Source organism: Bubalus kerabau, chromosome 8, assembly GCF_029407905.1.
Source record: "Bubalus kerabau isolate K-KA32 ecotype Philippines breed swamp buffalo chromosome 8, PCC_UOA_SB_1v2, whole genome shotgun sequence".
Taxonomy (NCBI): domain Eukaryota; kingdom Metazoa; phylum Chordata; class Mammalia; order Artiodactyla; family Bovidae; genus Bubalus; species Bubalus kerabau.
The window spans coordinates 96,241,425-96,254,963 of record NC_073631.1 but is presented as its reverse complement, the minus strand read 5'-3'; the positions used below and the strand labels follow the sequence as shown (position 1 = coordinate 96,254,963).

Below are 13,539 nucleotides of genomic sequence, written 5' to 3'. Positions count from 1 at the left end.
ATTAAATAATACTGTTTTCCTTTTTTTTTTAAATATAAATGTATTTAAATTGGAAGCTAATTATAATATTATATTGGTTTTGCCATACATCAACATGAATCCGCCACGGGTGTACACGTGTTCCCATCTTGAACCCCCCCTCCCACCTCCCTCCCCATCCCATCCCTCTGGGTCGTCCCAGTGCACCAGCCCCGAGCATCCTGTATCATGCATCAAACCTGGACTGGCGATTCATTTCACACGTGATAATATAAATGTTTAAATGCCATTCTCCCAAATCATCCCGCCCTCACCCTCTCCCACAGAGTCCAAAAGACTGTTCTCTACACCTGTGTCTCTTTTGCACTGTTTTCCACTGTACAATGATCTATAGTAAAAGTTAATATGCACTCTTGGCCAGAATGCAGTAAGATGGAGGAAAGTAGTTTGCTAATATGAATTTAAAAGTTTTTACCATTTTGAGTAACTTTCAGGAATCTGATTAAGGAAATAGAGATTGAGACAGAGGTTGATGTACAGAGGCATATGTTGCCATGTTTGCTGTAGGTTTGTATGTTTAATGACTGGGTATTAATATCTTTCTGTCTCTTCAGCTGTTGTCTCAGGAGCCCAGCAACGGCATATCCTCAGATCCCACTGTGTTCTTAGATCGCCTTGCAGTCATATTTAGGTAAGAAGGGAAATGCCAGGTTCCTGCCCTGGGTTAAAATCTCTAATGAGACTACTATATAGAAGTAAGAAAGTGTTTTTTTCCCCCAGTTTCTGAGTACGTCCTGTAAACTTCTTCTGTCAGAAGACTAATTTACTCCTATTACAAACTGCAAAGGCAAATTCTAAGAATTTATTTTTGGTAAACTTTTGTCAGAAGACTTTAAAATGTAATTAATTCTTTTGGTCTCTGAATCAGTGATGCTCAAACTTTGAAAAGTGAAAGTGTTGGTCCGACTCTTTTGTGACCCCACAGACTGTAGCCCACCAGGGTCCTCTGTCCATGAAATTCTCCAGGTGAGAATACTGGAGTGAGGAGCCATTCTCTTCTCCAGGGGATCTTCCCTACCCAGGGATGAAACCCGGATCTCCCATACTGCAGGCAGACTCTTTACCATCTGAGCCACTAGGGCAGGCCCTCTCAAACTTCAACCTGCATCAGAGTCACCTGTGGTGCTTCAGTTCCCAAGGCCGCAGATTGCTGGGTCCCATTCCCAGAGTGTCTGATGGATTGGATCTTGATAGGACCCAAGAATTTGCATTTCTGATAAGTTCCCAGGTGCTATTGCATTGTAGTCCAAAGACCATACTTTCATAATCATTGCTATGTAATAGTGTATGGGGGCAAACAAATAATGAAGTCTCTTCCGTGACCAGGTGAAATTAAACCTTCTTTGATGTTAAGAGGAGCCTAATAATTAGAAAAGCATTAGAGCAACAGTATTCAGAGAGTGATCTTTCTTAGTTGCATAATATAACTTATGTGTCCTATAGCTATATCTGGAATATCAATTACTATTTGTATAAAAACCTATGTGGAAGAAGTTGAAACTGAGGTGCTGTTTTAGCTTGTTCTTACCTACAAGTATCTTTTTCTGAGTTGGTATAATGCTTTTCTTGTATAATTAGGGGAGCCCCTGTTGCATACCATTCTGAGAGCGTATTAACAGTCTTATTTCACAATAAATGAAAGAAAATCTGCAAAAGGTGAAATGCCTTAATGTAAAGAAAAATTATATTTTTTTATATTGGGCTTCCCTGGTGGCTTGGCAGTGAAGAATCCACCAGCAGTGTAGGAGGCTTGGATTCAATCCCTGGGTCGAGAAGGGAATGGCTCCTCTCTCCAGTATTTTTGCCTGGGCAATCCCATGGACAGAAGAGCCGAGAGGGAGGCAGTCCATGGGGTCGCAAGAGAGCTGGACACGACTGAGCAACTAAACAACTACGACAGCATATTTTTATTGAGTTGCTGTTGAGCTTTTTAAAATTAAAGACTTGTTTTCCTTTAAAGAGGTTGGTAGTTAAAATCATAGTTTTTGTTTTTTCCTGCTCTCCTTCAAGTTAGTGGATTCTAGAACTAGGTAGATAGGTGAATTCAGTGTATTGTGGTGGGCTCACATTGTGTATCATTGAGTTTAGAACTGTGGGAAACATCTTTGGTAGACCAGTTTCAAAAGCTTTTACCTTCTAAGTGCTGGGAATGAAGCAGTACTTGAGTTTCCGTAGTGGATTCGGACAACTTGAATATATTTATTAATTTGGAAAAAACTACATATTCAGGTTTATGAAAGAAAAAAAAAAATGAAAAGGATAGTTGTAGTGCCCCATACCTGCAGCCCATGTACCCAGAGTTGACTATCTGGTTTTCTTTAATTGGTGAGAATGATACTAAGTAAACTAACAGGGATTAGGGCTCTGTGTCCTTGATGAAATTGCTCTTCTTTCACTAATTTGGATCATTGTCTTTCCCCAGACACACCAATCCCGTTGTGGAAAATGGACAGACTCATCCGTGCCAAAAAGTCATACAGGAAGTAAGTACTAATCGATGCCTGTGGAATAAGGCTTTCTTCCTTTTTCCTTATAAGACTCTAGGGAGCTAAAGTGAGAAGGTACTGTCTTCTAGGTTCGTAGGAAGATTCAGTTTGTTGATATGCATTCAGTATCAATGAAAAGATGAATGGAACTATCCAACTAAATATTTTTGATTTTAGATTTGGTAAGAAAACAGGCTGTAAGGAAACACCGTGAAAGGCCAAAGTAAGAAGAGATTAACTGTGTGAATCCTAGAGTTGTTGAGAGGCCTGGTCAGTACTGGCAGAATATTTTTGACAAAGCTGATTAACCATCATAGCTTCCTCTTTGACAGTACTTCCTTTGTAAAAACTCAGAGTAACATGAGGATCAGAGGGCATGTTTTGAGAAGTGCTTTTCAGACTTAAGGGGAGAAACACCAGTTATCCTTGAGTGTTCATTGGTATCAGATATCTCTTCCTTTAACTTGTTCTACTTCTTCCCATCCTAAATCAGAAGTTCAGAGTTTAGGAAAATAGACATCTTTGTCTTTTTAGTAAAATTAGTCATGCTTCTCTTCTGTTGTAAAGAATTACTGTGCTTCCCTTAAGACGTGGTTGTTTTTATTGATGGATAGTGTATTGAACCCCAGCACATAAACACACACCCACTGACCAGAATCAGGCCATGTGTGTTCCTGTAAAGAAAGATTTCCCCAAATTATTTAAAAGTCAAATCAGTTGTTACCAACTTGGGAGCATTTTTCTCAGCACTTAGTTGTTCATTATTTTCTTCCTTGTGCTCTTTTCACTTTCGACTCAGATATGGCCAATTTTATCTGAGACTCTAAATAAGCACCGGGCTGATAATCGGATTGTAGAGCGTTGTTGCAGGTGCCTCCGTTTTGCTGTTCGCTGTGTAGGCAAAGGATCCGCAGCCCTGCTGCAGCCACTAGTCACACAGGTGAGTTCCCTGAAAGATGGAAAATGTAAAGGATACAGAGTTTTGAAATAGGAGGCTTTAGAACAAAAGCTCTTGCTAATGAAATGAAACACTTCAATATTTCTTAAATACAAACTAAAAAATATTTGAAAGATAAGCAGTGCCTGTGGTGGGTGTGTTATTTTTATGGCAAATAGCCTGTAATCTGTTCTGTGTAGTGATAGTCTAAATAGCAGCACATCTTAGTGTAAAATTCATACATGGGAATGATGTTAATGAATCAGCTCTTATGTATTAAGCATTTTATATTAATTTCCTTTCTGAAAATGTGGCAAGTCAAGCTTTGCTATTTCTGGCCTAAAGAGATTTTCTTTTTTCTTCACCATAGTTAGTTGTTCATATAAGTGTCTTATTTGTCAGGAAATAAATTTGACTCGTTCAATCAGCATGATTGGTATGTAATTATGGTGGTGTGGCTCTTGTACATGGCTCTCTGAGATCATATCATCTAGAATATTCTTTTGAGATGCCTATGACTAGTGACTTAATTCACTAAGTAATTTATGCTGGGGCCCCAACCTAACAGCAGGGCCAGAACTAGATTTAGGCAAGTGAGCTGCCATGACCTAGAATTGATGGAGGCAAGGCAAAGTGCCAATCTTGCATTTGCAGGACTCTGAGCAAGTACCTTCTCAAATTTTGCACTCATCTGTGAGGAAAGCTACTACAGGGCTTCAGGCTAGACCTCACCCACTCAACCAGAAGTGGCCTTCTCCAACTGGGCAGGGCATCTATTGGACCGACCCTGACAGTGAGTGCCCCTCAAGTTCTTAAGTTCTGCCTCACTCTTAAGGAAGCTCTTATCCTGAACCAGGGTCATCCTGTTGCTGTGTCAGTTGACACTTACATGATCACGCTTCCTTAAATTATAGATTTGATTGAAGTTTGTAAAGGTAAATATGTTAACAGAATTTTTTTAGTGATTTTTCTGCGTTTACTATACCCTGAGTACAACAGTATGTGTTACATTTAGACTGTGTTCAGTTCTGGTCAAGTGTCTTCTTCAGTGCAATACATCATGGGTCCTATACAATGTGGTTTAATTCCCCTTTGCTATTGGAGGATATGCCCATGACTTCTGGGCTTCCCTGGTGGTTCAGATGGTAAGGAATCTACCTGCAGTGCTGGAGACCTGGGTTCAATCCCTGAGTTGGGAAGATCCCCTGGAGAAGGGAGTGGCTACCCACTCCAGTGTTCTTGCCTGGAGAGTCCTATGGGCTGAGGATCCTGGTGGGCTACAGTCTATGGGGTCACAGTCAAATAGGACGAGCGACTAACACTTTCAGTCATGACTTTTATATTACTCTTATTCCAGTAGCATAGGGTAGCATCTTATATAGGAGGTATGTTCAAAAGTCTGTACATGTGACAAAAAACCTACAAATTTGAGGTCACTAAACTCCAGCCAGTGGGCTTGTCACTTGTTTTTGTAAATAAAGTTTTACTAATAGTCATGCTTAATCATTTAAGTATTGTTTATTGGCCATTTTTGTGCTTCAGTGGCAAAGTTAAGTGATCAAAAGATTATACAGCCAGCAGAGCCTAAAACCCTTTGCTATCTGGCCCAGCCTATAACTTATTCATTAAGTACAGCATACAATTTTGAGTATATAACACTAAACAGATTCATAGCTTCCATCTCGTATTCTTTTCTCGTGCCATATGCTGATAAGAGCCAATTACTGGACCCTTCCACCCCACCAGGATCAAAGAATTGAATTTATGTAATAAGATCAAAACATGTGTGTTATCATGGCTTTTTTTTTTTTTTGGCCTCACTTCTTGACTTGCAAGATCTTAGTTCCCCGACCAGGTATTGGACTCCAGGCCCCAACAATGAACGCACTGAGTCCTAACCACTGGATGACCAGGGAATTCCCCTGTGATGGCATTTTGAATAGATGAATGTATGGTGGCCTAATTTTTGGAGGATAGAAGGGTAAAAATTCTAAACAAATAATTTAAATACATATATTGTATTAAAATTTTTATTCTCTAGAGGTCTAGATAATCTTGATTAGAAACACTGTTCTTTACCCAAAAGATTAAATAAAAGAGTTTATAAACCAATTTAAACAATGCCTTCTGTCTCCTCTAAAATGAGGGGCATTTGATACTTTGTTCCTACTGTGATTGTTTTTTTTAAAGAATCATCTTTAATGCATATAAGAGCAACCTGTTGGTTAGAAAGTTTAGGTATACTTTATTAGGGCATATATATTTGCATTTGTATATGCAAATATAACAGAAACCTCGGATAATAACTTATGAATAGTTCCAGTCTGTAGTATTATACAACTCTCCTACAGCATTGTTTTGAAAAGGTGAAAGGTTGAAGGCTTGAAAGAACTCTAAATAGAGTACTTGAAAATTATTGAGCCCTATGGTTTAGAAAATGTTTCCAACAAGCTTTATTACGTTGTCTTAAAGAGAAGAGACCAATCTATCTCAGAATTTCTTCCCTCAGACAGCTACCTAAGCTGACACTCTTTGAGAGATGAATAATTGAACTAATTGGTTTTTCCCTTGGCAGATGGTAAATGTTTACCAGGTACATCAGCATTCCTGTTTCCTGTACCTTGGTAGTATCCTTGTGGATGAATATGGCATGGAAGAGGGCTGTCGGCAGGGACTACTAGACATGCTCCAGGTATGTTCTCTTGGAGGGTCTGAAGGCCTAGCAGTGTGTTCTTCACCATGTCTTTAATTCTGTTGCTTTTAGTTTGCTTTTCAAGCATAATGATTTCCTAATATGGAGGTAGATCTTCCTAGTTATTCTGTGGACAGCCTGCTTGGAAGAATGAGAGAGAGATTGACCACACAAATGTGCTGGTCATTACAGTTATTGCTGTCTAATTTATGTTCTCCAGAGATAGGATTTTTTGGGAAGGTGGACAAGTGGATTTAAAATAAAGGGATCTCTTAGCTCAAGCATGATTGTATTTTTAATTTCTTGCCTGAACAGCCAGTGAACTAGTTTACTTAGCAGGGATGGTCTCACCTTAGGGTAAATAGCAGGCATTGGAAAAGGCTTCTCATATACTGTTTTTACCCTCTCCTAGTCAAAGAGGGGAAAATATATTAGGGAGTTAAATCATGGTGCTCCTTTTCCCAAGATGTCTTTCCCTTTAAAATTGCCATTTCATAATTATTATTATTAAAATGTCAGCTACTCCCTTAGTTGACGGATCATATCTAGTACATAAGCACAGTTGTCACTTTCCGAAACTTCTAAAACTTTGAGATGACGTCTATCCAATTTCCTCAATAGAAGTCTGTACCCTAAACCCTTTCTGAAATGTAGACCTCATATGTGAAGACTGTTTATGTCAACTGAGAAGGATTTTTGTCTTCCCTTTCTTGATCTGAATCTCATCACAGTCTTTTTCTTATCTGTGCTTTACCTCTTTGTTCTCTGTGTATGTTGTGATATTTAGCAAGTCTGTATCCCATGGCATTTATTTACAAGCATTTGTTTTAAAATCATTTCTGTTTTAGGCACTGTGCATCCCCACCTTTCAGCTCTTAGAACAGCAGAATGGACTCCAGAATCACCCTGACACAGTGGATGACCTATTCAGGCTAGCCACAAGGTCAGTCCTTCTGAAAAGCAACCTTTTCTTTTATTGATCATCCTCATCATTGCTTGGTCTTGTCACCTAACACTTACCTGTTTCTTTCTCTGTAAAATGAGGTAAGAGAAGTAGGTAGAGTAATTATTCATAATCCAAAGTTAAATCGTGAACCAGAGTATTCCCATAAATGAAGAAGAGTTGGATAAGCACAAGGGGAAATAACTGAGCTCCTTTCATAAAGGAGGGAACACACCCAAGACAATAAAAATGAGTTTTGCAAGAAACATTTGACTAGACAGTCTCTAGAATCCTGTGTGGTTTTAATGTTTTGTGCTACTATGATGTCATGCTTTACTTCAGCTTTTTCCTTGAGAAGCTTAGCATCCTTAAAATAGAATCATATCTCAGAATACAATTTTTTTAGACTTTTAAGGTACTTTAAAAATTATCTGGTACTGTACTTCCCATTTCTGCTCCTAGCCTGCCGCCCTATTTGTTGCTTGTTTGTATTCATTCTTAGTCCCTAGCTCAGGAATTTGATCCAAATCAGTTGGTAATGAACACTTTTTTTGGTTAGTTTTTGGACAAGTTAGAAAACCCTTTTTATTTATTTATTAATTTTTTGAGTTGGTATGAGAAAACTTGGGTGAGCCGTCAACCTGTTTTCCTGGTGTGTTTCTTGAAAAATTAATCTCAAGAGATTCTCTTTGTACAAATGATTGCCTGGTAAAATAAATTTGGAATGTTATTTTACTTTTTCTTGAAGATTTTCTATGAACATTAGAGGATCTGAGAAAATTGGGAAGTATAGATTTCCCATATACCCTTAGCTTCCCCCTTCCTTCCCTCACAGCCTACCTTGCTATCAACATCCCCCACCAGAGTGGCCCATTTATTAAAATTAATGAACTTCCATTGCCACATCAATTTTAAAGTACTTACTTTACATTAGGATTCTGTCTTGGTGGTGGTATTCCAAGCGTCTTGTTTAGTCTCTAAGTCGTGTCTGACTCTTTGCGACCCCATGGACCATAGCCCACCAGGCTCCTCTGTCCGTGGGATTTTCCAGGCAAGAATACTGGAGTGGGTTGCCATTCCCTTCTCCAGGGGATCTTTCCAACCCAGGGATCAAATCTGTGTCTCCTACATTGCAGGCCAATTCTTTACCGTTGAGCCACCAGGGAAGCCAAGGTCTTTCTATGGGTTTGGACAAGTGTATGACATATACCTGTCATTACAGTAGCATAGAGAATAGTTTTAGTACTGTCAGTATCCCTATGTTTTACCTATTCATGTTCCTGCCCTCCACTACATCAATCACTAACAACCATTGATCTTTTTACTATCTCCCTAGTTTTGCCTTTTACCCTGGCTACATTTGTATAGCCTAATTTTGTAATTTTTACCTTGCCTATCTTTCCATACCAGGTTTATTCAGCGTAGCCCTGTTACTTTGCTGAGGAGCCAAGTTGTCATCCCTATCTTACAGTGGGCCATTGCCTCTACTACCCTGGACCACCGGGATGCCAATTGTAGTGTCATGAGGTTCCTACGAGACCTCATCCATACAGGGGTAGCCAATGATGTAAGTACAGACAATGTATTAAATAGTTTTTCTACTTGTATCTCATGATCACCTCATATATCATTCCTTAGGGAAAAAGAAACATCTCATTTGATCTGTGTTGGTAGGTGTGTTCCATAGTGGATCATTCACTAACCAAAATATCAATTAGTAGATTTAAGACAACCTATACTATGTGTTGTAAGCTGTATAAACTAGTCTAAACTGTCTCTGCTTCCAAGCCATTTGGTGTCTTAATTGAAGAGAGAAATAGAGTTGTAAAGAACTAAACAACAGCAGCAAGGCAATATTTGATTGTCAGATAAGTGATAAAAGTTGTGACTGCTGAGATCAGAGGAGGGAAAACTCTTTGGAAAGAAGTAGGTTGGGATAACTTTCTGGACTAGGAGGGACCACAGTGGAGCCATTTGGATGGATTGGAGGAAAATCTAAATGGGTATATAAATCATAATCAGAGAAAGGACTAAGTTTGTTAGTAGATTCTTCAGAGACCTTTTTGGCTGGAGGTAAAGTGGTTCACAGAATTTTCAAACGTAGATTTGACTAGATGTAGAGTAGAATTGAAAGTAAGGAAGAACAGTGAAGAAGTAAGTATGTGATAGACTAATTGAAGAGTTTTGACAGTAAAAAAAGAGAGGGAAAGAAGACAAATAACTAGAAGTGAAAGGCACTTTTAAAGGTTTTTTCCAACATATTAGAAATACGTATATTCAAAGACTAAAAGGAATAAAATAAGTAAGATTTTTTTTTTAATTTATTATTTTTGTGGCCACACAACAGCATGTGGGATCTTAGTTCCTTGACCAAGGATCAAACCCAGACCTCCAGCAATGGAAGTGCAGGATCTTAACCATGGATCCCCAGGGAAGTTCCTAAGTAAGATTTTTTTGATAGAGAAGATTAGATATTTTATAGAAGTCTTCTTTTTTCAGTTGCTTTTTAAAAAAGAAAATAGGAATACTTTATTTTTTTACCAGAATAAAAGGCTAAAAGGATCACTACCCTTAATCTCTAACCATTGTTTCTCTTCTGTGTTCTATTCATGAAAAACCTTAGAGTTAAGATTAATCTCAACTGAAGCTCTTACCCGTTTCCTTGAAACTAAATTCTTAATATTTTCTTCCTTGTGACAGACAGTGCACCTTGTGAGTCTAGCTATTATATATACTTTCTTTTCTGAGCAAGGAAATTACTAAAGGGGAAAGAGCACTTGCTCTTCAGAAAGTTGAAATTAGCACTTTCCTATTGTTCCTGTTTTCTTACAGCATGAAGAAGACTTTGAAGTACGGAAAGAACTAATTGGACAGGTGATGAACCAGCTTGGACAGCAGCTTGTAAGCCAGCTGCTTCACACGTGCTGCTTCTGCCTCCCCCCATATACCCTACCCGATGTGGCTGAAGTGCTCTGGGAGATCATGCAGGTTGACAGACCGGTAAGATTGTTTTCATAAGGAACCCACTTCCAGTCCTGGACAGTTTCTTGAGAGACTGACTCTAACTTTGAAACTAGTCCTATTGTATGCTCTTGGAACATAATTTAGGCACATTGCTAAGTTTAATTGTTAAATAAAGGAGCCAATAGAAGGATTCTAGAGAATATGTTTGTGTCACCGTAAGAATCTAATACAGTAGTATTTTTGTTTTTCAAAAAAGTACTCTTTGAGCCCTTGCAGAGTGACAAGTTTATTCCAAACATCATTGATAAGAGACATAAAATTTCTGTACTCTTACTTTTTAATAAATATATTTGGTTTCCAGGTAACAAAAACCTTATTATATACATTTAACTTTACAAAAAATGTTGAATTTGTAAGCCTTTGTTATCTCTTATCTTTCTGATCATGACCTTTCTAACAGGCTAAGATGATATGTCTTTATAGTTTTAATTTGCATTCCCATTATGATTGGTGACACTGAGCATTTTTTGTGTATCTGTTGGCCTTTCATGTATCTTTTTTCAAGAAACGTTTGTTGAGGTCCTTTGCCCATTTTTTAACTGGGTTATTTGGTTTTTTGCTAGACTTCTGTGGGTTGGTTCTTTATGTATTTTAGATACTAACCTCTTACCAGGTATATGGTTCACAAATATATATTTTTTCCCCTTCCTTAGGTTTTTTTTTTACTTTGTTGATGGTTTCTGTGCAGAAGCTTTCAAGTTTGATGTAGTTTCCTGTGTTTATTTTGCCGCTTGTGCTTTAGGTGTCGTTGCCAAAAGATCATTACCAAGACCTATGTCACAGTACTTTAGGCTTTTGTATTCTTCAAGGAGTTTCATGATTTCAGGTCTGTGTTTAGTCTTTAACCTGTTTTGAGTTACTTTTTGTGAGTGGTGAAAAGTAAGAGTCTAGTTTCTTTGTTTTACATGAAAATATTCAACTATCCCAGCATTGTTTGTTGAGAAAGCTATCTTTCCTACTTTGGATATTCTCATCTCCTTTGTCCTATATTAGTTGACAGTATACAATTTAGTTTCTTAGTGTTTTATTTCGGGAGATACTGTGGTTAACTTATGGGTCATTTTGGATGCCAGAATGTTGTCAATTAAGAATTCGTTCTTCCTGTTTGCCTCTGCTTGTTTCTGTCTGAGTGGTGTGTTGTCTTCCTTGGAGGCAACACTTGGAGCATTCTGTGGTACTTTAAACATTTATTGTGGAATATTACTTTTGGTCTAGTCTGTGGTGATCATGTGCTTAGTCGTCTGTGTCCGACTCTTTGTGACCCCATGGACTGTAGTCCACAGGCGCATGTGTCCATGGGATTTTCCAGGCAAGAATACTGGAGTGGGTTGCCATTTCCTTCTCCAGGGGGTCTTCCTGACCTAAGAGCTCGAACCTACATCTCTTGTGTCTCCTGGATTGGCAGGCAGATTGTTTTCCACTGTGCTACCTAGGAAACCCCATTGTGATCATAAATTAACATAGTGGAAAAACACATAATGTAAAAAATTTAGGTATAAAAAAGTTCTTTTACAGCTAAAAACTGTGACCAAAGCATACATCCTACTTAAAGACATGAAGAAAAATTAGAGCCAAAAAAGAAAACAAAAAGAGCAACAAGATAGAATTTTCTTAACCCAAAGACTAGGCAGTTATCACAAAGGAACTGACTGGATGTGACTTCTACTGAGAGAAATGACCTTAAAATCCTTAAGATTCTGGATTCATATTTGTATATACACTTTTTTAAATGTTTACTTGTTTTACTTTTTGACCCTGCTCTTTCTAGTACCTGAACTTTTGCTTTGGGTTGCCCTTGATCTCTAAGCTCAAAAGATTTTTGGCAGCAGTCTGATTTTTAAAATATTGCATAAGTTTAATGATAGAAACAATAATAACTTCATCCAGAAGAGACTTTACTTCCAAGGTAGAGGGCTTCATCTGAACTGATGTCTGCTGCCCCCTTGAAGGGAGCCTGGGCATGCCTTTATAGACTGTTCCAACCTTCAGTAGGTTGGAAGGCCAAAAACAGTACTTCTGTTAACTCCTTTATTTACTTCCAAGTGGAGCACTAATGCTACGAAGGAAAACTTGTGGGTTTTTGTTATTACCTGTAGGGTCTCAATTGAGTAAGCCCTGCCTCCTTTTAAAATGCTTATCCCTCTTCTCTGTACAGACTTTTTGTCGGTGGTTAGAGAATTCTTTGAAAGGTTTGCCAAAGGAGACAACAGGGGGAGCCGTCACAGTGACACACAAACAACTTACAGATTTCCACAAACAAGTCACCAGGTGAGTGATCAACAGCAGCTGGCGTATGTGGAAAGAATGTCTTTGTTTCTTATATCATCTTAGTTACAAATATACCCAGTAATATTTTTGTGTGTATACCTTTATAAATTAAAATTTTGTGTCTTCTTAACTCTTGAATTGCACAAATTGGTGTTGGAAACCAATCTGTGGGGAAATACCACCATGTGTGCCTGTTTTATTGTTCATATGTATCAAATATATCCTAATAGGTAAGTGGAAGCATTGTGTCTTCCAGCAGAACAACAGTGCCTTGAACAGCTCACTCAGTTCAGTTCAGTAGCTCAGTCCTGTCTGACTCTTTGCGACCCCATGAATCGCAGCACGCCAGGCCTCCCTGTCTATCACCAACTCCCGGAGTTCACTCAGACTCCTGTCCATCGAGTCAGTGATGCCATCCAGCCATCTCATCCTCTGTCATCCCCTTCTCCTCCTGCCCCCAATCCCTCCCAGCATCAGAGTCTTTTCCAATGAGTCAGCTCTTCGCATGAGGTGGCCAAAGTACTGGAGTATCAGCTTTAGCATCATTCCTTCCAAAGAAATCCCAGGGCTGATCTCCTTCAGAATGGACTGGTTGGATTTCCTTGCAGTCCAAGGGACTCTCAAGAGTCTTTTCCAACACCACAGTTCAAAAACATCAATTCTTTGGCCCTCAGCTTTCTTCACAGTCCAACTCTCACATCCATACATGACCACTGGAAAAACCATAGCCTTGACTAGACGGACCTTTCTTGGCAAAGTAATGTCTCTGCTTTTCAATATGCTGTCTAGGTCCAATATGCTATCTAGTGAACAGCTCACTATCCTTCAGGAAATCTGTATCTTTTAAAGTCCTTCCCAGCCCTTATCCATATTCAGGGGTCAAGAATGCAGGTGTCTGACTAGGTGAAGCAGTGGTTGTAAAATATTATGGAGCGATGTAGACTGATTGGGAAATTTTTGCCATGCCTAATTTAGAAGATAGGCAAATTCTAATTGAATGCAGGCCAAACGAAACCTCTCTCTGGGACACATTAGTCCCATGAGCCACTTGCTTACAACCTAGTTAAAATGTTAAGTATACATGTACGGGTTTGTTTGGTTGGTTTTTTTTTCTTACTGTAAACATAATAAACATTTTAAATATAGCTAC

General features: G+C 38.7%; 1 protein-coding gene across 4 annotated transcripts in view; it reads left to right on the top strand.

The window, feature by feature from the left end:
• The window catches only part of TNPO3 (transportin 3), a 79,129-nt gene that overhangs the window by 57,143 nt on the left and 8,447 nt on the right, over positions 1-13,539 (top strand). For all 4 annotated transcript variants that reach the window (XM_055590869.1, XM_055590871.1, XM_055590872.1 and 1 more), the window contains 8 exons: positions 594-670; positions 2,462-2,522; positions 3,325-3,465; positions 6,038-6,154; positions 7,003-7,097; positions 8,508-8,664; positions 9,930-10,097; positions 12,277-12,389. In XM_055590869.1, coding sequence (XP_055446844.1) covers positions 594-670; positions 2,462-2,522; positions 3,325-3,465; positions 6,038-6,154; positions 7,003-7,097; positions 8,508-8,664; positions 9,930-10,097; positions 12,277-12,389 — 929 coding nt within the window. The remainder of the gene's footprint in view (positions 1-593; positions 671-2,461; positions 2,523-3,324; positions 3,466-6,037; positions 6,155-7,002; positions 7,098-8,507; positions 8,665-9,929; positions 10,098-12,276; positions 12,390-13,539) is intronic.